Source organism: Sander lucioperca, chromosome 4 (assembly GCF_008315115.2).
Source record: "Sander lucioperca isolate FBNREF2018 chromosome 4, SLUC_FBN_1.2, whole genome shotgun sequence".
NCBI lineage: Eukaryota > Metazoa > Chordata > Actinopteri > Perciformes > Percidae > Sander > Sander lucioperca.
Genome location: NC_050176.1, coordinates 40550967 through 40576123, shown reverse-complemented (window position 1 = coordinate 40576123; position 25157 = coordinate 40550967). Strand labels below are relative to the sequence as shown.

The 25157-nt window shown below is 42.4% G+C and overlaps 4 protein-coding genes across 4 annotated transcripts in view; 1 reads left to right on the top strand and 3 right to left on the bottom strand.

Moving 5' to 3' along the window:
• LOC116049189 (receptor-interacting serine/threonine-protein kinase 3-like) overlaps positions 1–25157 on the top strand; it is a 104363-nt gene that overhangs the window by 13173 nt on the left and 66033 nt on the right. The window lies entirely within an intron of this gene.
• LOC116049158 (neoverrucotoxin subunit alpha-like) lies at positions 1412–7389 on the bottom strand. The gene is made up of 2 exons (XM_031298585.2): positions 7308–7389; positions 1412–1854 (listed from the first exon to the last, which is right to left on the bottom strand). The coding sequence occupies exons 1-2, from the start codon at positions 7358–7360 to the stop codon at positions 1437–1439; spliced, it is 471 nt and encodes a 156-aa protein (XP_031154445.1). The 5' UTR covers positions 7361–7389; the 3' UTR covers positions 1412–1436.
• On the bottom strand, positions 7371–19533 carry LOC116049187 (receptor-interacting serine/threonine-protein kinase 4-like). Its single transcript, XM_031298615.2, has 14 exons — positions 19522–19533; positions 18014–18024; positions 13494–13636; positions 13248–13413; positions 12822–12977; positions 11430–11566; positions 11038–11087; positions 10069–10221; positions 9899–9981; positions 9743–9782; positions 8944–9016; positions 7933–7979; positions 7411–7428; positions 7371–7378 (listed from the first exon to the last, which is right to left on the bottom strand). The coding sequence occupies exons 3-14, from the start codon at positions 13628–13630 to the stop codon at positions 7371–7373; spliced, it is 1068 nt and encodes a 355-aa protein (XP_031154475.2). The 5' UTR covers positions 13631–13636; positions 18014–18024; positions 19522–19533.
• Positions 15194–23709, bottom strand: LOC116049156 (receptor-interacting serine/threonine-protein kinase 3-like). The gene is made up of 10 exons (XM_031298577.2): positions 23559–23709; positions 22017–22159; positions 21771–21936; positions 21274–21429; positions 19693–19841; positions 19297–19346; positions 18348–18500; positions 18156–18238; positions 18000–18028; positions 15194–15203 (listed from the first exon to the last, which is right to left on the bottom strand). Exons 2-10 carry the CDS (start codon positions 22151–22153, stop codon positions 15194–15196), a joined length of 933 nt encoding a protein of 310 aa, XP_031154437.2. The 5' UTR covers positions 22154–22159; positions 23559–23709.

The following is a 25157-nucleotide window of genomic DNA, read 5'->3' as shown; positions in this document are numbered from 1 at the left end:
AGGACTTTCGAAAGACAGGGTAAGATAGGTATGGGTCTATAGCAGTTTGGGTCAAGGGTGTCTCCCCCTTTGAAGAGAGGGATGACTAAGGTGGATTTCCAATCTCCGGGAATTTCTGAAGATGCGAGAGAAAGGTTGAACAGGTTGGTAATGGGGGAAGCGATAATATTTGCAGATAATTTTAGGAAATTGGGGTCAAGGTTGTCTAGCCCGGCTGATTTGTATGGGTCCAGATTTTGCAACTCCCTCAGCACGTCAGCTGTCAGGATAGGGGTAAAGGAGAAGCGTGGTGGGGGGTGTGAACGTGTAGCTGCGGGTTTTGTAGAGCTCTTCGCTGGGGGGCCGGCCGCCAGATGGAAAGCATGACCGGCTTCAGCGAAATGCTTATTGAGGTTCTCCACTCAACTCAGTTTTACAGATCTGTCCATTAAATCAACTAATTCATTAGTCGACAACATCATACAAGTGTTTGCCGGCTAAGAATTTCTTTAATCGAGGCCGGATCTAATTACTTAACTAATCGTAACAGAGTATATCTACACTGTGCTATTACTACTTTTACTTCTTCCCCCTCTGTTGTAATGACAACAAGAAATCATAAGAGTTATTTTCTGTTGGAAACAACATGTAAAATGTATTTTATACAGAAGCTCACAACAACCATCTTTGCAATTACTCTTTTAAAGAGATAATTAATTTGTTATTACAGTGAAGTTAGCGGAAAAGTCCATGTGAGACTGCAAACATTTTTATACAAAACACATACTGAGCATGCATTACGAGTATATTGACTTAATGCATCTGCATGTAGTTTTGTAGCTGCACAGCAGCAGAGAGGGAAGTGCTCCAGAGGGTCATCACCACCACCCAGAAGATCATTGACTGCCCTCTCCCATCCTTGGATGATCTTCATAGTTTTTGCATACTCAAAGATCCATCTGGCCCCGGACACTCTCTGTTTGAACTGATGCACTCGGGACCCCCAGACATTTTAGGACATTTAAAACATGAACAAACAGACTGAAAAACTGTTTTTATCCAAGAGCTTAACACCACTTGAGTTTTTAAACATGTTCAAATGAAAAAGAAAATGCCAATTAATTGTAAAGGAAACATCTTTATTCTTTGATTTTCAAACTAAAACAGATTTACATTTGTTAAAACACGAACTCATGTAAACATCAACATCTCTTTTTTTTATCTTTAAACCTTTATGGAAATAAATCACTAACAGCTGAAGCTGCTCCAATAAAATATGATTAAAGTGAACATCAAAGTCAACACAGTTTATACACAACTAGTTTTCATCCCTGAGGAGATCATTTTCATCATAAATAAAGAACATTTCTGACATTAAAGACATAATCAGTGAGACAAATGTGAACCAAAGCGAAGCTCCACCAACATTTAAACCCAGAACAGGAAGTTATTTCCTCCTACAGAGAACACAGAGACATTGAGGCACCGGAGACCCAGAACCCAAACCCAGGGTAAAGAGGTTCAGTGAATGTGGTGTTGAAGGTGTGGAGGTGGATCAGTGTGTCAGAGGAGACTGCGTAGAAGGACAGAGAGCCAGCAGGACAGTCCATATACACTCCTACTTTTGTAGAGACAGAGGAAGAGGAGAGAGGGAAGTCCGTTCTGCTGTAATTGTGACAGACATAGTAACAACCACCAGAGGATTCCAGACTCCAGGACTGATCATTACATGAAAACCTAGAGTCGCTGTCTCCTCTCCTGTTGATTCCTCTGTAACACACTGCTATAGAAACCCCTCCTCCTCTCCTGTCAACCTCCCAGTAACAGCGACCAGTCAGACCATCTTTACACAGCAGCTGACGACAGTCGTCAAACCTATCTGGATGATCAGGATATGGCTGGAGCTCCTCTTCCAGTAATGTCAACTTCCTGTTGTTGTCAGACAGTTTGAGTCTTCTGTTCACTGTGTTTGTGTCCAGTGTGAGTTCACAGAAATCTGACGGAGAGAACGAGACACAACACAGCAGCAGTTAATAATAATAATAATAATAATAATAATAATAATAATAATAATAATAATAATAATAAACCTGACATGAAACCAGTCTTCACCAGAGTTTTATGAATGTTTAGGACTGTTATTGAGTTATTTGGTAAATTATGACTCTTTTAATGCTAAATTAGCATTGTTTGAGATGTTTGTGTTATGACAACTTGACATTAACCTAGACAACATAACCTGTCATAAATAAGTCATAACAGGCCTCATTATCAAACTTGGTGGTTGATTTTTACATCGGCTGTCATGAGACCGTTAGAGTTAGTCAAAGACATTGAAAAAAGGGTAGTGCGGGTAAACTGGAAACATCTGGAGGCCCCTCTCAGAGAGATCTTTAACTCACACCTCTGTAGGATCTGTTATGGCATCCCTGTGGAAGTTGGGGGCATTGAACCCTAGTGGGTAATGTTTAAAGCTTCCATTTCTGAAGCTGCGGGGGGGGCTGTGGTCTCAGGGTCTTAGGTGCCTCAAAGGGCGGTAACCCTCGAACATCGTGGTGGACACCGATGGTCAGGGAAGTCGTCCCTCACCTTTTCCCACGGGGCCAAAGCCCGAAGAAACGGCTTGGTGCTTACACCGCCACCACCCTATGGACCCACGACGCGCAGGGATGGTCATCTGGGTTGGAGGCCTGGGCGTGCCGATTGCTGACAAGGTAGACTTGCTTTGAGAACATGAAACGTAACCTCTCTGGTGGGGAAGAAGCTAGAGCTGGTGCGGGAGGTTGAGCGGTGCCAGTGAAAATTTGCCTGACTGAGGATGGGGGTACGATTCGGTATTCGGTTTCGGATTTGGCAGAATCTTAACCAGTAGATTTGGTATTCAACCGAACCCAAAAAATTTGGATTCGGTGCATCCCTAATAAAAAGACAGATACAAACTTTCCACTACACCTGGCTTAGTAACATTTTGAGTGCAGGACTTTTAATTGTAACGTCTGAGTCGATCAGGCTACTACTCAGTTATTTTGGTCTTAGCCACTAAGATTTATTTTAGTTGATTTAGTTAGTTTTGATTTAGTTGATAGTCATTTTTTATGGAAACTCAGTTTTACAGATCTGTCCATTAATCAACTCATTCATTAGTCGACAAAATCATACGAGTGTTAGTCGGCTAAGAATTTCTTTAATCGAGGACGGATCTACTTACTTAACTAAAAGTACGAGTATTTCTACTCTGTGGTATTATTACTTTTACTTCTTCCCCCTCTGTTGTAATGACAAGAAATCATAAGAGAGTTATTGTCTGTTGGAAACAAAATGTATTTCATTTCTTTGCAATCATTCTTTTAATGAGATAATTAATTTGTTATCACAGTGAAGTTAGCGGAAAGGTACATGTGAGACTGCAAACGTTTTTATACAAAACACATACTAAGCATGCAATACGAGTATACTGACTTACTGCATCTGCATGTAGTTTTCTCTACGTTTGAACTGCTGCACTCGGGACCCCCAGATATTTTAAAAACATGAACAAACAGACTGAAAAACTGTTTTTATCCAAGAGCTTAACACCACTTGAGTTTTGAGTTTAATGATGAATCATGCAGCGAATTGTCAAGGAAACATCTTTATTCTTTGATTTTCGAACTGAAATAAATGTACATTTGTTAAAACACGAACTCATGTAAACATCAACATCTGTTTTTTATGTTTAAACCTTCATGGAAATAAATCACTAACAGCTGAAGCTGCTCCAATAATACATGATTAAAGTGAACATCAAAGTCAACACCTCTCCGGGAACCATCACCTTATCGTGGTGGAGAGGTTTGTGTGTCCCTATGAACCTGAGGGCTGTGTTGTCTGGAGCTTTGTGCTCCTGGTAGGGTCTCCCAAGGCAAAGTGGTCTCAGGTGAGGGGCCAGACAAAGAATGGTTCAAAAACCCTATGAGTGACCAAGGAAGAGATGGAGTGACCCTGCCCGGAGGAAGCCCGGGGGGTCTGGAGCCAGGCCCAGATGGAGGGCTCGTCAGCGAGCGTCTGGTGGCCGGGTTTGCCACGGAGCCCGGCCGGGCACAGCCCGAAAAAGCTACGTGGCATCCATCTCTCCATCCCATGGACCCACCACCTGTGGAAGGAACCGCTGGGGTCGGGTGCGCTGTCACATGGGTGGCAGTGAAGGTCAGGGGCCTCGACGGACCAGACCCGGGCAGCAGACGCTGGCTCTGGGGACGTGGAATGTCACCTCTCTGTGGGGGAAGGAGCCGGAACTGGTGCGGGAGGTGGAGCGCTACCGGTTAGATCTGGTGGGGCTTACCTCTACGCACAGTCTCGGTTCTGGAACCATACTCCTGGATAGGGGTTGGACTCTTTTCTTCTCCGGAGTTGCCCAGGGTGTGAGGCGCTGGGCGGGTGTGGGGATACTCACAAGCCCCCGGCTGAGCGCCGCTACGTTGGAGTTTACCCCGGTGGACGAGAGGGTCGCCTCCCTACGCCTGCGGGTTGTGGAGGGGAAAACTCTGACTGTTGTTTGTGCATATGCACCAAACAAGAGTTCGGAGTATTCGGCCTTCTTGGAGACCTTGAGTGGAGTCCTGTATGGGGCTCCAGTGGGGGACTCCATAGTTCTGCTGGGGGACTTCAACGCGCACGTGGGCAATGATGGAGACACATGGAGAGGCGTGATTGGGAGGAACGGCCTCCCTGATCTAAACCAGAGTGGTTGTTTGTTGTTGGACTTCTGTGCTAGTCATGGATTGTCTATAACGAACACCATGTTCGAACATAGGGATGCTCATAAGTGTACTTGGTACCAGAGCACCCTAGGCCAAAGGTCAATAATCGATTTTATAATCGTTTCATCTGATCTGAGGCCGTATGTTTTGGACACTCGGGTGAAGAGAGGGGCAGAGCTGTCAACCGATCACCATCTGGTGGTGAGTTGGGTCAGGGGGTGGGGGAAGACTCTGGACAGACCTGGTAAGCCCAAACGGGTAGTGCGGGTGAATTGGGAACGTCTGGAGGAGGCCCCTGTCCGACAGACTTTCAACTCACACCTCCGGCGGAGCTTTTCGTGCATCCTTGTGGAGGCTGGGGGCATTGAACCCGAGTGGACAATGTTCAAAGTTTCCATTGCTTAAGCTGCGGCGAGGAGCTGTGGTCTTAGGGTCTTAGGTGCCTCAAGCGACGGTAACCCACGAACACCGTGGTGGACACCGGTGGTCAGGGAAGCCGTCCGACTGAAGAAGGAGTCTTTCCGGGATATGTTATCCCAGAGGACTCCGGAGGCAGTGGCAAGGTACCGAAGGGCCCGAAGGGCTGCAGCCTCTGCCGTGAAAGAGGCAAAGCAGCGGGTGTGGGAAAAGTTCGGAGAAGACATGGAGAAGGACTTTCGGTCGGCACCAAGGTGCTTCTGGAAAACCGTTCGCCACCTCAGGAGGGGGAAGCGGGGAACCATCCAAGCTGTGTACAGTAAGGATGGGACGCTGTTGACCTCAACTGAGGAGGTAATAGGGCGGTGGAAGGAGCACTTTGAGGAACTCCTAAATCCGACTAATACGCCCTCTATGGTAGAGGCAGAGCTGGAGGATGATGGGGGATTGTCGTCAATTTCCCTGGTGGAAGTTGCTGAGGTAGTTAAACAACTCCACAGTGGCAAAGCCCCAGGGATTGATGAGATCCGTCCAGAAATGCTTAAAGCTCTGGGTGTGGAGGGGTTGTCTTGGTTGACACGCCTCTTCAACATTGCGTGGAAGTCTGGGACGGTGCCTAAGGAGTGGCAGACCGGGGTGGTGGTTCCCCTTTTCAAAAAGGGGGACCAGAGGGTGTGTGCCAATTATAGGGGTATCACACTTCTTAGCCTCCCTGGTAAAGTCTTCTCCAAGGTGCTGGAAAGGAGGGTTCGGTCGATAGTCGAACCTCAGGTTGAAGAGGAACAATGCGGATTCCGTCCTGGTCGTGGAACAACGGACCAGATCTTTACTCTCGCAAGGATCCTGGAGGGAGCCTGGGAGTATGCCCAACCGGTCTACATGTGCTTTGTGGATCTGGAGAAGGCCTATGACCGGGTCCCCCGGGAGATACTGTGGGAGGTGCTGCGGGAGTATGGGGTGAGGGGGTCCCTTCTCAGGGCCATCCAATCTCTGTACAACCAAAGCGAGAGCTGTGTCCGGGTTCTCGGCAGTAAGTCGGACTTGTTTCAGGTGAGAGTTGGCCTCCGCCAGGGCTGCGCTTTGTCACCAATCCTGTTTGTAGTATTTATGGACAGGATATCGAGGCGTAGTCCTGGTGGAGAGGGGTTGCAGTTCGGTGGGCTGGGGATCTCATCGCTGCTTTTTGCAGATGATGTGGTCCTGATGGCATCATCGGCCTGTGACCTTCAGCACTCACTGGATCGGTTCGCAGCCGAATGTGAAGCGGCTGGGATGAGGATCAGCACCTCTAAATCGGAGGCCATGGTTCTCAGCAGGAAACCGATGGAGTGCCTTCTCCAGGTAGGGAATGAGTCCTTACCCCAAGTGAAGGAGTTCAAGTACCTTGGAGTCTTGTTCGCGAGTGAGGGAACAATGGAGCGGGAGATTGGTCGGAGAATCGGCGCAGCGGGTGCGGTATTACATTCAATTTATCGCACCATTGTGACGAAAAGAGAGCTGAGCCAGAAGGCAAAGCTCTCGATCTACCGGTCAGTTTTCGTTCCTACCCTCACCTATGGTCATGAAGGATGGATGGATCAAAGTCAACACAATTTATACAGAACTAGTTTTCATCCCTGAGATCATTTCAACATTACTAAAGAAGAAGAAGAACATTTCATTAAAGACACAATCAGTGAGACAAATGTCAACCAAAGTGAAGCCTCGTTCTGCACCAACATTTAAACCACAGGACAGGAAGTTGTTTCCTCCTACAGAGAACACAGAGACATTGAGGAACCAGAGAACCAGAACCCAAACCCAGGGTAAAGAGGTTCAGTGAATGTGGTGTTGAAGGTGTGGAGGTGGATCAGTGAGTCAGAGGAGACTGAGTAGAAGGACAGAGAGCCAGCAGGCTAGTCCACATACACTGCTACTCTATCAGAGACAGATGAGGAGGAGAGAGGGAGGACTGTTCTTCTGTGATTGTGCATGACAGAGTAAGCACCATCAGAGCAGTTCAGACTCCAGGACTGATCATTATATCCAAACCAACAGTCTTCACTGTCTCCTCTCCTCCTGATTCCTCTGTAACTCACTGCTACAGAAACCCCTCCTCTTCTCCTCTCGACCTCCCAGTAACAGCGACCAGTCAGACCATCTCTACATAGCAGCTGCCGACAGTCATCAAACATCTCTGGATGATCAGGATATGGCTGCTGCTCCTCCTCCACCCGTGTCACCATCCTGTTGTTGTCAGACAGTTTGAGGTATCTGTTCACTGTGTTTGTGTCCAGTGTGAGTTCACAGGAATCTGACGGAGAGAACGAGACACAACACAGCAGCAGTTAATAATAATAATAATAATAATAATAATAATCATTAATAATCATTAGTTAACTTTAGTTAATAGTTATTATACTTATGTATACTTATACATAGTTTGGTACCATTTTTATGGCGCAGGACCCCCCCACACTTCTCAAGCCAAAGCTACACCCTTTCTTATACTGCACTGTAACTCTTATTCTCGTATTTTATCTGTTTTAAATTTTTTGATCTGTTTTCATGTAAAGCACTTTGAATTGCCTGTTGCTGAAATGTGCTATACAAATAAAGCTGCCTTGCCTTGGTGATGGTTATTATGAAGTGTTACCCAAAACACATTTATCATCAGACACATCTGAAGGTTTTATTCTGTGCTTGTGTGCTGATGTTCATTTATATAAAGTTCAATAATGACGCATGTTGTCAGTAATATTCTAATGAATAAAAACTATTAGCTGTGCATTTAAAGAGAAACTGAATCCAGACTTACCCTTCATCAGATCATGTCTTAACCCCGGCTCTCCATTGTGGACCGGCCTGGAGGAAGAAACACAGAATGACTTTCTATCCAACATGGGTCCTAACTGCTGTTAGACATGATGCAGAGTTCCCAGTGGTGGTAGAAGTATTCAGATCCTTTACTTCAGTAAAAGTACTAATACCACACTGTAAAAATACTCTGTTACAGTAAAAGTACTAATACGACACTGTAAAAATACTGTTACAGTAAAAGTCCTGCATTGTTAGTTACTTATGTAAATATTAAAATAATAAGAGGCTATGTGTATTTGGTTTAATTGTCTATTTTGTTATTATTTTATTGTATGGTCTTGAATATTGAAGTTCCAGTCATCTTTTCTTGATTTTTTACTGGGTGGATGGTGATGATATGTTCATGTTACAAATTGTATGTTTGTGTGTTAAAAAACAAATAACAAATTGTTAATCGCAAAAAATAATTAATACAGGAACAGGAAGATAATGTAGAAATAATAAGAGGCACAGACACCACTGATCTGCTCTGGTTATTATTAATGTCCTCCCACATGATAAAACAGAACATGAAATATTTCCTCTGCATGTTTAAAATGATGGTAACTGGTAACTTTTATAAAATATGTTGACGTTTGTCAAATATGTTCCAACTGTCACTATATAACGACAGTACTCCATGAATCAGACAGACAATCTATGAAACTAACTAGTTCTGACTCCTAAAGCCTCAGTTATACTAGTGCGAGACACCGTGACGCGGGCCTCCGTAGATGATGCACATGCTACATTGCATTGTTCGTTGCAGTATTCTCTAAAATGCAAGCGTGCGTACAAGCAACATAATCTGTGAATAAGAAAGAAGTAGTAGAGAAGGAAAGCAGGCTGCCTGGCAATAGAAGTAAACACATTCACGTTAAATGCCAACGTACCACCAAACATGACATTTATCACTGGAAACGATTGCGATCATAAACCTAGCTTTAGAGCTCTTGTTGTCAGTTCTTACCTGAGAGGATCCAGTCTTGGGTGTGGACCATCAGACAGCTTCACATCTCTCAGAGACTGTTTGATCCCAGTCACTAGAAGAAGTCAAAAACGAGAGTAAATAAAATTTTTTACTCTGTTGATACATTACACACACTGGCCCAAGTCCACCCACATGCAAACAGGATTTACACAAGCATTAAATGTCAGAGCGATGGGGCGGCCCATGGACAGTAGGGCTGTCAACAAATATTCAAAATTGGATCATATTTTTGAATTGTAAAAAGAAACAGACATTAAAATATGAACATTTATATTGAAACGTTGTGAGAGAAAAAAATAGGGGTGTGAATCACACGTTTTACCACAATACGATCGATTCTTTGCACAACGATACAATATTTTCTGCTATCACAGAGTCTGCCACGATACGATTTCAATTCAATTCAGAGGCCTGTGTCCACTACGAGACAATACATAAGCCCCTTTAACATTTACAATGATATACATTTACAAAAAGCAACTAAAATAGGATTTGTCAATTTCATTACTGAGCTCTTCCAGACATTTAAATTAAAAACAAACTACTCTTTTTAATAATAATCATTGAGAATTTAATCGATATATCCAGATCGATGAGATTCAGAAACTTCTGACGGGAAAAGTTGACATTGAATCCGTCAGACAAATTCAGGGAACGGCGAGAGACTTTTTGGTCCGTTCGCTTTATATCACAATGCCAGACGAATAATCAGTTAACTTGGTGGAGTGGACGGATTCAAAGGTCTGGACCCAGGCAACAGTGGTATATAAATACAGACCTGGAGAGTTATTTTCATCATCTTCTGTTGGCATCACTTCCTGGAAAGAGAAAGAGCCAGTTACACAATAATAAAAACTGTGATTTGCTGCATTGTGTCAAAATAGTATAGTGTCTCAGAGTGACTTGAGTGTTTATGAAGAGATTTGTTCCTCACCAGTTTCTTCAGCACTTCATGGACAGCGTCATTCAGTTCATGTTTGTGCATCTTGAACAGTTGTTCTGTCTCAGTTGTGCACTCTGTTGTAGACAACATAGAGTAAAGAATGTAACGTTAGAGCCCAGCATCATTTTCAGTTTCAGAGGTAAATAAAGTAGTTTCCTCACCAAGGGCTCTGGGCCTTTGTTCAGGTTCATTGTCCCAGCATCTCTTCATCAGTCCTGTCAACTCTGTCAACCCGGCAGCATCGCCCTTGATATCATCCAGCTGTGGGCGGTCCCCCTCCGGGATACGTAACATCACTATTTCAGGCTTTGCATCTACATTGGAGGAAGAATTCAAAAAGGCTGTCAGACTGGCCTTGAGGTTAAATGAGACCTTGGTAATACCTGAATAGACGGTCTGGACTGATGATTATGTAAAGGTTCAGGTTAAATCCTGCTAAATGGGTCAACTCTGCCACCTGCTGTAACAATTCCATATTTGACTGTACAATGAATTGTCTCAGTAATAATTGCGATTAACAATATAATTTTCTCTTTCCGTCAAATTTTAAAATATTTATTTATGTATCACTTTTTCAAAACAAATAAATGAATCCCATGATACATCTTTTGAATAAATCAATGTTATGTGACCCAGATAATGTAATAACACGAGTACAGAGCCTATAAAGTAAACCACGCCTCTTTATCATCATAAAATATAGATTTTTTTCTTAAATGAACGTAAAATTGACAATTACCATCAACAGACCTTAGCTAATGATAGCAATTCATTGCGGTTAAACAAAGAGATGGTGATTACGTGAAAAAATGTGTTCATACAACAAACATACCATTATGTTACAATTGTTACAATCCCAGCTTTGAGTTGTAGTAGCAAATACAATATGGAGCAACTAGAATAAGAGCATGAAAGTCCACATCCCCTGAACAATATGGTTGAACAGCCCTGCTTTAGTCCATGTGACTCTTTTACAATCCATTACTCTACAGCTCAGAGCCAAGAAAACTAACACTTATAAAGTCCTGCCATTCTTGCACCATGTGTCCCAAGACTCAAATGAGAAAAACTAAGATAAAGGTAAAAGATTACTTGAGCGTTGATAGTCACTCACAGAACATTTCACTTACTTGCATATGGTTGTTTCCCTGTGACAATGGACCAAATGAGTATCCCAAAACTGAAAGACAGACAAAGAGAGAATTACATGTCAGGATTATCCATCATAAAAATCACACCCTGGTTGATTGCTGGCTAGGGTTTGTTGTCATCTGTAAATTAATGCTCATGTGAGAATGAGGATATTCAATGACAATTAGGAAATCTGTGCATGAAGTTACCTCTCTTTACTCCTCTTCTCTGAAAACAATTCCCTCACCTGTTAAAAGGACTATGCCAATGCTAATTCGACTTCCTGTCAAGACTGAACCTGTGCTAGACATGGCGCCCGGAGTGATACCGTCTCCAGTTATTATTTATTATATGATACTTTTATTCAAGTGCTGGTTCGATGTTCTTGTACCTGTAGATATCAAAGGCTCTGGTAGGTTCATACGATGCTTCAAAAGCCTCTGGTGGCATGTAGTTAATCGTTCCTCCTAGTGATTCGCTGTTCTTGGAAACGCTGCAGGAAATCTGGGCAAGGCCAAAATTTGTAAGCTGCAGAGAGAATTAACAAAGAGAGGAAGGAGTTAGAAGAGGTTCTTTATTTGAAGGGGTGTGCAGAAGACTGACATGAAACCAGTCTTCACCAGTGTCGTTATGAATGTTTAGGACTGTTGTAATTGACTTATTTGGTAAATTTTGACTCTTTGAATGCTAAGTTAGCATTGTTTGAGATGTTTGTGTTATGACAACTTGACATTAACCTAGACAACATAACCTTTCATAAATTAGTCATAACAGGCCTCATTATCAAACTTGGTGGTTGATTTTTACATTGGCTGTCATGAGACCGTTAGAGTTAGTCAAAGACATTGAAAAATGGGTAGTGCGGGTAAACTGGAAACATCTGGAGGCCCCTCTCAGAGAGATCTTTAACTCACACCTCTGTAGGATCTGTTATGGCATCCCTGTGGAAGTTGGGGGCATTGAACCCTAGTGGGTAATGTTTAAAGCTTCCATTTCTGAAGCTGCAGGGGGGGCTGTGGTCTCAGGGTCTTAGGTGCCTCAAAGGGCGGTAACCCTTGAACATCATGGTGGACACCGATGGTCAGGGAAGTTGTCCCTCACCTTTGCCCACGGGGCCCGGTTGGCCAAAGCCCGAAGAAACGGCTTGGTGCTTACACCGCCACCACCCTGTGGACCCACGACGCGCGGGGATGGTCATCTGGGTTGGAGGCCTGGGCGTGCCGATTGCTGACAAGGTAGACTTGCTTTGAGAACATGAAACGTAACCTCTCTGGTGGGGAAGAAGCTAGAGCTGGTGCGGGAGGTTGAGCGGTACCAGGTAGCTATAGTTGGACTCCCCTCAACTCACATTCTCCCTCCCAGCGCGTCAAATAGGGACACTTGGACAGGTCCCTCTAGTGTTCGTTCCTTACGCAAAAAGTGTCCTTGAGACCACGTTTTGTGTGTTTAGGGGACAGGCAGCTAGCAGATAGTGAGGAGATGTTTGCTGTATGTGACAAAAAATGTAGCCTAAAAAATGCGTGACATCGCTTAGAGCACCTTTAACTGACATGGGGCACAAGATCAGGGCGTATGTATACAAGAACGGGACATGACTCCAGTCTCCTGAGTGAAAGTCCTGTATTTTTTCGACCCATCTACCATGATTTTTAGTCTTTAATACCATTTTGTGTGCTTACAATATGTTTTACAGGCTCCCTTTATTCTTCATAGAGTGTGCAAACTATTATAACAGTATAGAGTAAGCATGAGGCCTGGCCTCCCCTCAAAGCCTGGGACTCACCTTGGCATTGAGAGCGTCGTCCAGCAGCACGTTTTGGGGCTTCAGGTCCTGGTGGAGCACGGGATGGGGCAGACTGTGGAGGTAGTTTATACCCAGAGCCACTTGGTGAGCCAGTCTGAAGACCAGGGCCCAGGGTGGAGTTCCCCTCAATGCTTCCTGTAAGATTGTTTCCAGAGTTACAGATCCACAAATAGTGGAGATAGTGAGCTACACATATAGCCTACACTACCATTCAAAGGTTTGGAATATGATGTTATATTAATGTGCTTCTTCTTTTCTGCAATAATAACTATTTGAACATGAAAACTGTATAATTCAGACACCAAATGTATTATTTACTATTTTCTGACTTCAACTCGTAGCAGAGTATTTACAGTGGTATTACTCTAAGTAAAAGATATGAGTAGATGTTCCACCCCTGGTTACCTGAAGGGAGGCCAATGATCCTCTCTCCATGACCTCCATGATCAGACCAAGCTGTGTTGACCTGCCAGAGGGCGTTCGACCCTTGAAGACCCCTAGGACAGCCATAACATGCGGGCTGGTGGCTTGACGCATCAAGTCGATCTCGTTCAGCAAAGACTTCTCGGTCCTGTGTGTGTTTGTTTGCATTATGAGTAATTCAGATAGCGTTACGTAATTATAAACCGGAAACCCTTTGTAAGCACTTACCCCTCGCCCTGAAGAAGCAGTTTAATGGCCACGTCAATGCCCCACTGATGATGCCTGGCTTTGTAGATTTGTCCAAAACCCCCAGAGCCAATCTCCTCCCAGTCCTCCAGGATGGAGTCTTCAACAAACTGTTCCATAGTTCACTGGAGGAACAAATTATTTGTAATAATCAAACCCTGAGTCCAGTTTAAAAAAAAAGTAGTTTAAAAAAAAAGTAGCTGCAACATGTGATGTAATCCTAAAAATCTTCTATTACAATCCCATTATTTAATCCTTCTGTTGTCCTCGGGTCCAATTTGACCCGTTTTCAAAGTTTCTGTTTTAAAAATATGGGTTTCTTTCAACCAAATTGCCCAAAAATAACATGGATAGTTCCATACACAAAACTGCTGTAATAATGCCTCAACGGGTGCCCAGATAGCTCAGTTGGTAGAGCAGGCACCCATATATAGAGGTTTACTCCTCGGCGCAGCGGCCACGGGTTGGACTCCGACCTGCGGCCCTTTGCTGCATGTCATTCCCTCTCTCTCTCCCCTTTCATGTCTTCAGCTGTCCTGTCTATTAAAGGCCTAAAATGCCCAAAAAATAATCTTTAAAAAAAAATAACATACGTTCCTCTGATCTTAATTATTAGCTAAAGTTATTCTAATTATTTTGTCCCGGGAAGACAACACTTATAATTGTGACTCATGGATCGGATCATTGTGAACCTTTGACAGAAAAGACACAGTGGGGGTTTAGTGAAACCAAGGGTGTGTCAGAGTTGTAAGACGGTTGTTTTGGACACACCTCAGCCAGTTTCAACGACCCTGACGGTCGGGTTGAAAGATGGGGGGGGGGGGCAAGATTTGCACTTGCTAAATCTTTGATTTGCACTTGCTAAATCTTTGCATCTGCACCTTTTGTTACTGTATTAGTATTATCATTTGTTGTGTCTAAATATGAACAACGTTAGTGATAGCGAGATGCCTGCTACAGCTGCAACGTTTATTCCTCTGATTTAATGCTTTGTTTTAATCAAAGTTTCACCGTAGCTGTCTGACCTGTTTTGAAGTTCTCTACATTTTCACTGATGATTCAATTCAATGTTATTTATATTATCAAATCATAACAAGAGTTATCCCAAGACACTTTACAGATAGAGTAGGTCTAGACCACACTCTATAATTTACAAAGACACAACAATTCCCCTAAGAGCAAGCATTTGGTGCAACAGTGGCAGGAAAAACTTCATTTTAGGCAGAAACCTGGGACAGACCCAGACTCTTGATATGAGCTCAGATTAAAATCTAAACAGTGTTGATGTACATGAGAGCCTCTGGCAGTAGAAAGATTTTCCGACAAAAACTATTCTACTATATACTGTATATGGAAATAATATTAATATAATTCTATTCACAAGAAGCATTAAACATGTTCATTTGTTAAAACACGAACTCATGTAAACATCAACATCTCTGTTTTTTATCTTTAAACCTTCATGGAAATAAATCACTAACAGCTGAAGCTGCTCCAATAAAACATGATTAAAGGGAACATCAAAGTCATCACAGTTTATACACAACTAGTTTTCATCTCTGAGATCATTTCAACATTACTAAAGAAGAAGAAGAATTTCATTAAAGACACAATCAGTGAGACAAATGTCAACCAAAGTGAAGCCTCGTCCTGCACCAACATTTAAACCACAGGACAGGAAGTTATTTCCTCCTACAGAGAACACAGAGACATTGAGGAACCAGAGAACCAGAACCCAAACCCAGGGTAAAGAGGTTCAGTGAATGTGGTGTTGAAGGTGTAGAGGTGGATCAGTGAGTCAGAGGAGACTGAGTAGAAGGACAGAGAGCCAGCAGGACAGTCCACATACACTGCTACTCTACCAGAGACAGATGAGGAGGAGATGGGTGTTCTTCTGTTATTGTGCATGACAGAGTAACCATCATCAGAGCAATTCAGACTCCAGGACTGATCATTATATCCAAACCAACAGTCTTCACTGTCGCTTCTCCTCCCGATTCCTCTGTAACTCACTGCTACAGAAACCCCTCCTCCTCTCCTCTCAACCTCCCAGTAACAGCGACCAGTCAGACCATCTCTACACAGCAGCTGCCGACAGCAGTCAAACCTATCTGGATGATCAGGATATGGCTGCTGCTCCTCCACCTCAGCATAGTCCATAGCAGTTCTGAACCAAACCAAAGATATTCTTAATACAAATGCATTACATTTATTATATAAATCTCTCATACTGCCATTTGTAACTTATGGTGTGGATGTGTTGGGGGAAAAACATATAAAACAATCACAAATGACATGTTCTTACTTCTAAAGAGAGAAATCAGAATCATAAATGGGTCAAATTATCGTGAACCTACAAATCAGTTATTCATAAAGTTACGGGTACTTAAATTTAGTTAACTTGTAGACCTTACAATAGCATCACTAATGTACAAATATATAGTAGCTTGTTGCCAGACTGTATACAGAGGCGGTTTCAAATATGAATGTCATTATGAACTGAGGGGAAGCTGTATTTTCACCAAACCAAATAGCAGAAGAAATGTAAAACAGAGATGTGTTTCGTTGTAAGGAGTTAAACTGTGGAATAAATGGACATGAAAATGTGTAACATAATCGACTGATTAAAAAAAAAAAATTAAACATAAGGTGCTTAACAAATATAAAACAGAAGTGTGAATACCAGAAGGTACATAAAATGTATGGGATTTTTTGTGTTGTACTAGGTTATAGTTTATAGTTCTTATATCCACACGGATAGTTTCTGTAACTTTCATCTTCGTATATATTTTACGATATACTGTATATGGATATAAGACTAATTTGATTATATTCACATGCATTAAACATGTTCAAATGAAAAAGAAAATACCACTTAATTGTGAAGGAAACATCTTTATTCTTTGATTTACATTTGTTAAAACACAAACTCATGTAAACAACATCCTTTATGGAAATAAATCCCTAACAGCTGAAGCTGCTCCAATAAAACATGATTAAAGTGAAGATCAAAGTCAACACAGTTTATACACAACTAGTTTTCATCCCTGAGGAGATAATTTCAACATTACTGAAGAAGAAGAACATTTTAGTAAAGCCACAATCAATGAGCTAAAGTGAACCAAAGTGAAGCCTCGGTAGGAAGTGCTCTCCTACAGAGAACACAGAGACACTGAGGAACCAGGAGACCAGAAACCAAACCCAGGATAAAGAGGTTCAGTGAATGTGGTTTTGAAGGTGTGGAGGTGGATCAGTGAGTCAGAGGAGACTGAGTAGAAGGACAGAGAGCCAGCAGGACAGTCAACATACACTGCTACTCTTCTAGAGTGTATATCAGAGACAGAAGAGAGAGGGAGGACTGTTCTACTGTGATTGTGCATGACAGAGTAACCATCATCAGAGCAGTTCAGACTCCAGGACTGATCATTATATCCAAACCAACAGTCTTCACTGTATCCTCTCCTCCTGATTCCTCTGTAACTCACTGCTACAGAAACCCCTCCTCTTCTCCTCTCGACCTCCCAGTAACAGCGACCAGTCAGACCATCTCTACACAGCAGCTGACGACACTCGTCAAACATCTCTGGATGATCAGGATATGGCTGATCCTCCTCCACTAATGTCACCTTCCTGTTGTTATCAGACAGTTTGAGGTTTCTGTTCACTGTGTTTGTGTCCAGTGTGAGTTCACAGGAATCTGACGGAGAGAACGAGACACAACACAGCAGCAGTTAATAATAACATCATTAGTTAAACTTTAGTTAATAGTTAATATACTTGCCAGTTGAAAGTAAAATAACTTTTACCACCACCCCCCTCCCCCACCCCTAACTTTCAAGTTTTGTTGATATTGTTTTATTTATAAAACTATTTTAAACAATAAAGAAGTTGGACTTATTTTTCCTATACATAGTTTGGTACCATTTTTATGGTGCAGGACCCCCCCCACACACACTTCTCAAACCAAAGCTACACCCTTGGTGATGGTTATTATGAAGTGTTACCCAAAACATATTTATCATCAGACACATGAAGGTTTTATTCTGGGCTTGTGTGCTGATGTTCATTTATATAAAGTTTAATATTGATGCATGAAACCAGTAATGTTCTAATGAATAAAAACTATCAGCTGTGTATTTAAAGAGAAACTGAATCCAGACTTACCCTTCATCAGATCATGTCTTAACCCCGGCTCTCCATTGTGGACCGGCCTGGAGGAAGAAACATAGAATGACTTTCTATCCAACATGGGTCCTAACTGCTGTTAGACATGATGCAGAGTTCCCAGTGGTGGTAGAAGTATTCAGATCCTTTACTTCAGTAAAAGTACTAATACCACACTGTAAAAATACTCTGTTACAGTAAAAGTCCTGCATTGTAAATGTTACTTATGTAAATGTTAAAATAATAAGAGGCTATGTGTATTTGGTTTATAGGTAATTGTCTACTTTGTTATTATTTAGTTGAATTCCGGTTGTATGTTCATACCTGAGAGGGTCCACCTCGTCTTCTCCTTCCTTTTGGTCCAGGAAAAAGAAAGAGAAAGAGCCAGTTACACAATAAAATCAATGATTTGCTGCATTGTGTCAAAATGTTATAGTGTCTCAGAGTGACTTGAGTGTTTATGAGAGATTTGTTCCTCACCAGTTTCTTCAGCACTTCATAGACTGCTTTATTGATTGCATGTTTGTGCATCTTGAACAGTTTTTCTATCTCAGTTGTACACTCTGTTGTACACAACATAGAGTAAAGAATGTAACATTAGAGCCAGGCATCACAAGTATTTTTTCCCGTGTTAATTCAGAGTTTCAGAGGTAAATGAAGTAGTTTCCTCACCAAGGGCTCTGGGCCTTCGTTCAGGTTTATGATCCCAGCATCTCTTCATCAGTCCTGTCAACTCTGTCAACCCGGCAGCATCGCCCTTGATATCATCCAGCTGTGGGCGGTCCCCCTCCGGGATACGTAACATCACTAAGGTGGGCTTTGCATCTACATTGGAGGAAGAATTAAAAAGGCTGTCAGAGTGGCCTTGAGGTTAAATGAGACCTTGGTAATACCTGAATAGACGGTCTGGACTGATGATTATGTAAAGGTTCAGGTTAAATCCTGCTAAATGGGTCAACTCTGCCACCTCCTGTAACAATTCCATATTTGACTGTACAATGAATTGTCTCAGTAATAATTGCGATTAACAATATCATTTTCTCTGTCAAATTTTAAAATATTTATTTATGTATCACTTTTTCAAAACAAATAAATGAATCCCATGATACATCTTTTGAATAAATCAATGTTATGTGACCCAGATAATGTAATAACACGAGTACAGAGCCTATAAAGTAAACCACGCCTCTTTATTATCATAAAATATAGATTTTTTTCTTAAATGAACGTAAAATTGACAATTACCATCAACAGACCTTAGCTAATGATAGCAATTCATTGCGGTTAAACAAAGAGATGGTGATTACGTGAAATGTGATCATACAATTATGTTACAATTGTTACAATCCCAGCTTTGGGTTGTAGTAGCAAATACAATATGGAGCAACTAGAATAAGAGCATGAAAGTCTACATCCCCTGAACAATATGGTTGAACAGCCCTGCTTTAGTCCATGTGACTCTTTTACAATCCATTACTCTACAGCTCAGAGCCAAGAAAACTAACACTTATAAAGTCCTGCCATTCTTGCACCATGTGTCCCAAGACTCAAATGAGAAAAACTAAGATAAAGGTAAAAGATTACTTGAGCGTTGATAGTCACTCACAGAACAGTCACTTACTTGCATATGGTTGTTTCCCTGTGACAGTGGACCAAATGAGTATCCCAAAACTGAAAGACAGACAAAGAGAGAATTACATGTCAGGATTATTACCCATATCATAACAATCACACCCTGGTTGATTGCTGGCTAGGGTTTGTTGTCATCTGTAAATTAATGCTCATGTGAGAATGAGGATATTCAATGACAATAAGGAAATCTGTGCATGAAGTTACCTCACTTTACTCCTCTTCTCTGAAAACAATTCCCTCACCTGTTAAAGGACTATGCCAATGCTAATTTGACTTTCTGTCAAGACTGAACCTGTGCTAGACATGGCGCCCGGAGTGATCCCGTCTCCAGTTATTATTTACTATATGATACTTTTATTCAAGTGCTGGTTCGATGTTCTTGTACCTGTAGATATCAAAGGCTCTGGTAGGTTCGTACGATATGTTTTCAAAAGCCTCTGGTGGCATGTAGTTAATCGTCCCTCCTAGTGGTTCACCGTTCTTGGAAGCCTGTGTGACGCTGCAGGAAATCCGGGAAAGACCAAAATCTGTAAGCTGCAGAGAGAATTAGCAAAGAGAGGAAGGAGTTAGAAGAGGTTCTTTATTTGGTAACACTTTATTTGAAGGGGTGTGCAGAAGACTGACATGAAACCAGTCTTCAGAGTTTTTATGAATGTTTAGGACTGTTATTGAGTTATTTGGTAAATTATGACTCTTTTAATGCTAAATTAGCATTGTTTGAGATGTTTGTGTTATGACAACTTGACATTAACCTAGACAACATCATGTCATGAGACCGTTAGAGTTAGTCAAAGACATTGAAAAATGGGTAGTGCGGGTAAACTGGAAACATCTGGAGGACCCTCTCAGAGAGATCTTTAACTCACACCTCTGTAGGATCTGTTATGGCATCCCTGTGGAAGTTGGGGGCATTGAACCCTAGTGGGTAATGTTTAAAGCTTCCATTTCTGAAGCTGCAGGGGGAGCTGTGGTCTCAGGGTCTTAGGTGCCTCAAGGGGCGGTAACCCTTGAACATCGTGGTGGACACCGATGGTCAGGGAAGTCGTCCCTCACCTTTGCCCACGGGGCCCGGTTGGCCAAAGCCCGAAGAAACGGCTTGGTGCTTACACCGCCACCACCCTGTGGACCCACAACCCGCAGGGATGGTCATCTGGGTTGGAGGCCTGGGCGTGCCGATTGCTGACAAGGTAGACTTGCTTTGAGAACATGAAACGTAACCTCTCTGGTGGGGAAGAAGCTAGAGCTGGTGCGGGAGGTTGAGCGGTACCAGGTAGCTATAGTTGGACTCACCTCAACTCACATTCTCCATCCCAGCGCGTCAAATAGGGACACTTGGACAGGTCCCTCTAGTGTTTGTTCCTTACGCAAAAAGTGTCCTTCAGCGTCGGGACTCTTCGCATCTTTTTTTTGACGCCCCGGGTGTGGACCGATTTAGCGTCATTTAAAAAAATGTATGGTTAAAGGTGCTCTAAGCGATGTTGGGTGACGACACTTCTTGTTGACGTTCAAAGTATTTTCAAACAAAACGAGGCTAGCTCGCTCCTCCCTCCTCCTCATCCTGTCCCCTCCCCCTCCCTTTCGTGCTTCTGCCCACTAACCCCCCCACCTCCACCCCCAAATCCTTCTTGTCAGTTATTGGCTGGAACACTGTTATGTTTGGTGGTGCAGGTTGGCACAGTTTATTTTTAGATAGCCTAAAAGACACGTGACATCACTTAGAGCACCTTTAACTGACATGGGGCACAAGATCAGGGCGTATGTATACAAGAACGGGACATGACTCCAGTCTCCTGAGTGAAAGTCCTGTATTTTTTCGACCCATCTACCACGATTTTTAGTCTTTAATACCATTTGTGGGCTTACAATGTATTTACAGGCTCCATTTAGTCTCCAGAGAGTGTGCAAACTATTGTAATAGTATAAAGTAAACATGAGGCCTGGCCTCCCCTCAAAGCCTGGGACTCACCTTGGCATTGAGAGCGTCATCCAGCAGCACGTTTTGGGGCTTCAGGTCCTGGTGGAGCACGGGACGGGGCAGACTGTGGAGGAAGTTTATACCCAGAGCCACTTGGTGAGCCAGTCTGAAGACCAGCGGCCAGGGTGGAGTTCCCCTCAATGCTTCCTGTAAGATTGTTTCCAGAGTTACAGATCCACAAATAGTGGAGATAGTGAGCTACACATATAGCCTACACTACCATTCAAAGGTTTGGAATATGCTGTTATATTAATGTTCTTTTTTACTGCGATAATAACTATTTGAACATGAAAACTGTATAATTCAGACACCAAATGTATTATTTACATTTGAAATAGTTTTGAAATGAAATGACTTCCAACTTCCATTTAGTTGATACTTCACTTCTTATGCTTTTTAAATTTTTAATGACTTCAACTCGTAGCAGAGTATTTACAGTGGTATTACTCTAAGTAAAAGATATGAGTAGTTGTTCCACCCCTGGTTACCTGAAGGGAGGCTAATGATCCTCTCTCCATGACATCCATGACCAGACCAAGCTGTGTTGACCTGCCAGAGGGCATTCGACCCTTGAAGACCCCTAGGACAGCCATAACATGCGGGCTGGTGGCTTGACGCATCATGTCGATCTCACGCAGCAAAGACTTCTCGGTCCTGTGTGTGTTTGTTTGCATTATGAGTAATTCAGATAGCGTTACGTAATTATAAACCGGAAACCCTTTGTAAGCACTTACCCCTCGCCCTGAAGAAGCAGTTTAATGGCCACGTCAATGCCCCACTGATGATGCCTGGCTTTGTAGATTTGTCCAAAACCCCCAGAGCCAATCTCCTCCCAGTCCTCCAGGATGGAGTCTTCAACAAACTGTTCCATAGTTCACTGGAGGAACAAATTATTTGTAATAATCAAACCCTGAGTCCAGTTTAAAAAAAAGTAGCTACAACATGTGATGTAATCCTAAAAATCTTCTATTACAATCCTAATTTAAAAAAAATATATATCAAAATGAGTTATGTATATTATTGACTCATGGATCGGCTCATTGTGAACCTTTGACAGAAAAGACACAGTGGGGGTTTAGTGAAACCAAGGGTGTGTCAGAGTTGTAAGACGGTTGTTTTGGACACACCTCAGCCAGTTTCAACGACCCTGACGGTCGGGTTGAAAGATGGGGGGGGGGGGCGCTTAGCCCTCAGGGTATGCAGAACATGCGCTTGCTAAATCTTTGCATCTACATCTTTTGTTACTGTATTAGAACTACAATCCAATTCCCCCGGAAATTTTGAACATTAAACACTTAATTTCCTGCATTCTGGTGAATGTTTATGCACCTATTTATACCTTTTTCTGAATCAATTTATGCTGGAAATAGCTTTATGTAAAGGGAAACAGATTATAAACTAAATATAAAAACATAATGGAAAATAATGCAATAAGGCTCTCAGGCATTCTGTATTGCTTTCATCTATTTATTCTCCTGTAGATCAACTTTTCTAATTCTATCTGAGTCAGCTAACATGTAGCCTAGCATCATCTACTCTTCCCTTCTCTTTTGCATCTTTTGTTGAGGTAACCTCCTTAAATGGTGACAATTATTCACCTCAATGATACATTAATTCATTTTAATTTATTAATAAACCCCTGGACTGTAATATTGTTAAGTTTGCGCAAGATTTCTGCTCATGTTCAAAACTTTGTGCACATTCAAAATATAACTGTTCCGAGATCTGGAGGAGTCGTGATATTTTGAGAAAAATAAAGTTATAATAGTTACTGTATTTCAGAAAATAATCCACCTGCACCGTAGCCTGCTGTGCATTACGTGATATCTCTGCTGAGACGGTAGATCTCAGACCTCCTGACAGACTCAGAGCCCCGTTTGGGTCTCTGGTCTCTGAATGAGACAAAGTTTAGGGAAGTGTCTGTACGCTGCTCTACGCTTTTTTTTCATTGGTTGTTGCGTTAAATCTTACCCAGATACAATAGTGCTATTTTCTGATTGGCTATTGTGTAGGCGCTTTCTTTTTTTTTGATTGGCTGATAAGTGGCAGGCTCAACAAAGCACTCCAGGGGAGACGCGTTTGATTCCTGCCGGTTCCATAGTGAGCGGCGCGCCAGAGAAATTTTGGGCGCTGCGGCATGTTAAATATATCATAAATAGTTTTTCCGCGTGAGAAATACAATGTGTGGCGGGAGTGCGTGACAAAAGACCGAAATGAGTGAATGTCACGCTCAATGCGTGACACTTGACAGCCCTGCAGTCTGCTAGGATTCTCACCTGCTGAACTCTTCAGGTCGACTTACAGACTCTTTCCAACTTTGTGTGTCGAGTAAACACTGGCAGAGATGAAGCTTCTCTTCTCTTCTCTTCTCTTCTCTTCTCTTCTCTTCTCTTCTCTTCTCTTCTCTTCTCTTGTCTTCTCTTGTCTTGTCTTGTCTTGTCTTGTCTTGTCTAGTCTTCAGTCCAGGTGTCTGTGTGCGTCTGATCCGGGGAAGCCAGCTCTTTGTTTAAGTACCAGAGGCCACGCCAAGACCCGCCCTTCAATAGCAGCTCGATTGGTTGGGGTTAGACATTGACCTCGAGTGGTTAAGGTCAGGATAGCTGATTGGTCAGGGGATAGGACCTGAACACGTCAGGTAACGTTACCTTACCGGTTTAATTGGGGCTTGTCTCAAAGGTCTGTTCTCTGAGGTTTCTGTGAGCTTCTACCACAAATAAATAGTTTTTCATGAAGAAAAACATCTATTTGGTTCTGATGCTGTTCTGAATTGTAAAACCTAAAAGGCATGAAACAATTATCAATTAATATGTTATCAGTTGCAGCATTTATATTTTGGTAAGTTAACTAAATGGGACTAAATGGTGCAAATGATTTGCCTATCACATTTTGTCTAAGGACAATAACATACACACACACACACGCACACGCACACGCACACACACACACACACACACACACACACACACACACACACACACACAAACATAGATGACTGGTGACTGGTGAGTGAAATTGTAAGTTGTTGTTAATGACTTGTTAACTTTATGTTTACCTGAGGTGAAGGAAAGGGGATATTTTAGTGTGTAGCAAGCAAGCCCATGTTTTGCATACCCTGGGGGCTAAGCCCCCCCGTCTTTCAACCCTAGTCATGTCCCTGAACTGGTCAAACAGGGTCGGTGAAAATGGCTGAGCTTTTAGTCGGACCCAAAGTTTGATTAGTTTCGCTTTCATTTCAGATATTTAACTTGCATGTGCAATTTTGAAATGTATTTTCTTTGATTTTTGGAGCAACAGGACCTAAGGATAAAAGGAAAAACACGGTTTCTTTAGGGTGACCTCTATGTAACCCCGTTACTACCTGTGAAGTTAAGTAAACTTTATTATCCCCTAATCTTTCTACAGCTAGCAGAGAATAAAAGACAGCAGTTCATGCACACAGGGCCGGCCCGTGGTATAGGCAGTGGAGGCAAATGCTAGGGGAGCTGGCAGTCCAGATGAGGAAAGAAAAGTTAATAGATAAAGAAACAACAAACTGGTTAGGGCTGGCTCTGCAAAAACAACATAACAAGCATTCACGGTACAAATGACATGGACGTATTAATGAGACCAATGGTAACAGGGACAAATGATCATTTTCTGTTTAATAACTAGACTGATAGTTTTAATATTGCACCTTCAGACTATACATCTGCCATTTGCACATACTAGATATTTTTTACATTCTGCACTCATTAATAATTGTTTATGCTTATTGTCAGAAAAGCGTTTATTGCCTCAGTAAGTTACACGTTCATGTGTAGGTATGCACTAATATCACCAAGAAAAATCCCACGGGGGGTCTGATTCTGTCTTATCTTCATCCTCCCCTGCTGGTT

What these genes read in the sequence shown, in the direction of transcription:
- LOC116049156 (XM_031298577.2), bottom strand. Translation starts at nt 22,153, where the DNA reads ATGGAACAGTTTGTTGAAGACTCCATCCTGGAGGACTGGGAGGAGATT. An exon ending in AGAGCCTTTGATATCTACAG is followed by an intron (nt 19,347 to 19,692) that starts GTACAAGAACAT and finishes TCTGTCTTTCAG; the next exon opens with TTTTGGGATACTCATTTGGT. An exon ending in AGGGAAACAACCATATGCAA is followed by an intron (nt 18,501 to 19,296) that starts GTAAGTGACTGT and finishes CCTCCAATGTAG; the next exon opens with ATGCAAAGCCCACCTTAGTG.
- LOC116049158 (XM_031298585.2), bottom strand. Translation starts at nt 7,360, where the DNA reads ATGGTGACACGGGTGGAGGAGGAGCAGCAGCCATATCCTGATCATCCA. An exon ending in TATCCTGATCATCCAGAGAT is followed by an intron (nt 1,855 to 7,307) that starts GTTTGATGACTG and finishes TCATCCAGATAG; the next exon opens with GTTTGACGACTGTCGTCAGC.
- LOC116049187 (XM_031298615.2), bottom strand. Translation starts at nt 13,630, where the DNA reads ATGGAACAGTTTGTTGAAGACTCCATCCTGGAGGACTGGGAGGAGATT. An exon ending in GATCATTGGCCTCCCTTCAG is followed by an intron (nt 12,978 to 13,247) that starts GTAACCAGGGGT and finishes ACAATCTTACAG; the next exon opens with GAAGCATTGAGGGGAACTCC. An exon ending in CCAAGACTGGATCCTCTCAG is followed by an intron (nt 7,980 to 8,943) that starts GTAAGAACTGAC and finishes TTCTTCCTCCAG; the next exon opens with GCCGGTCCACAATGGAGAGC.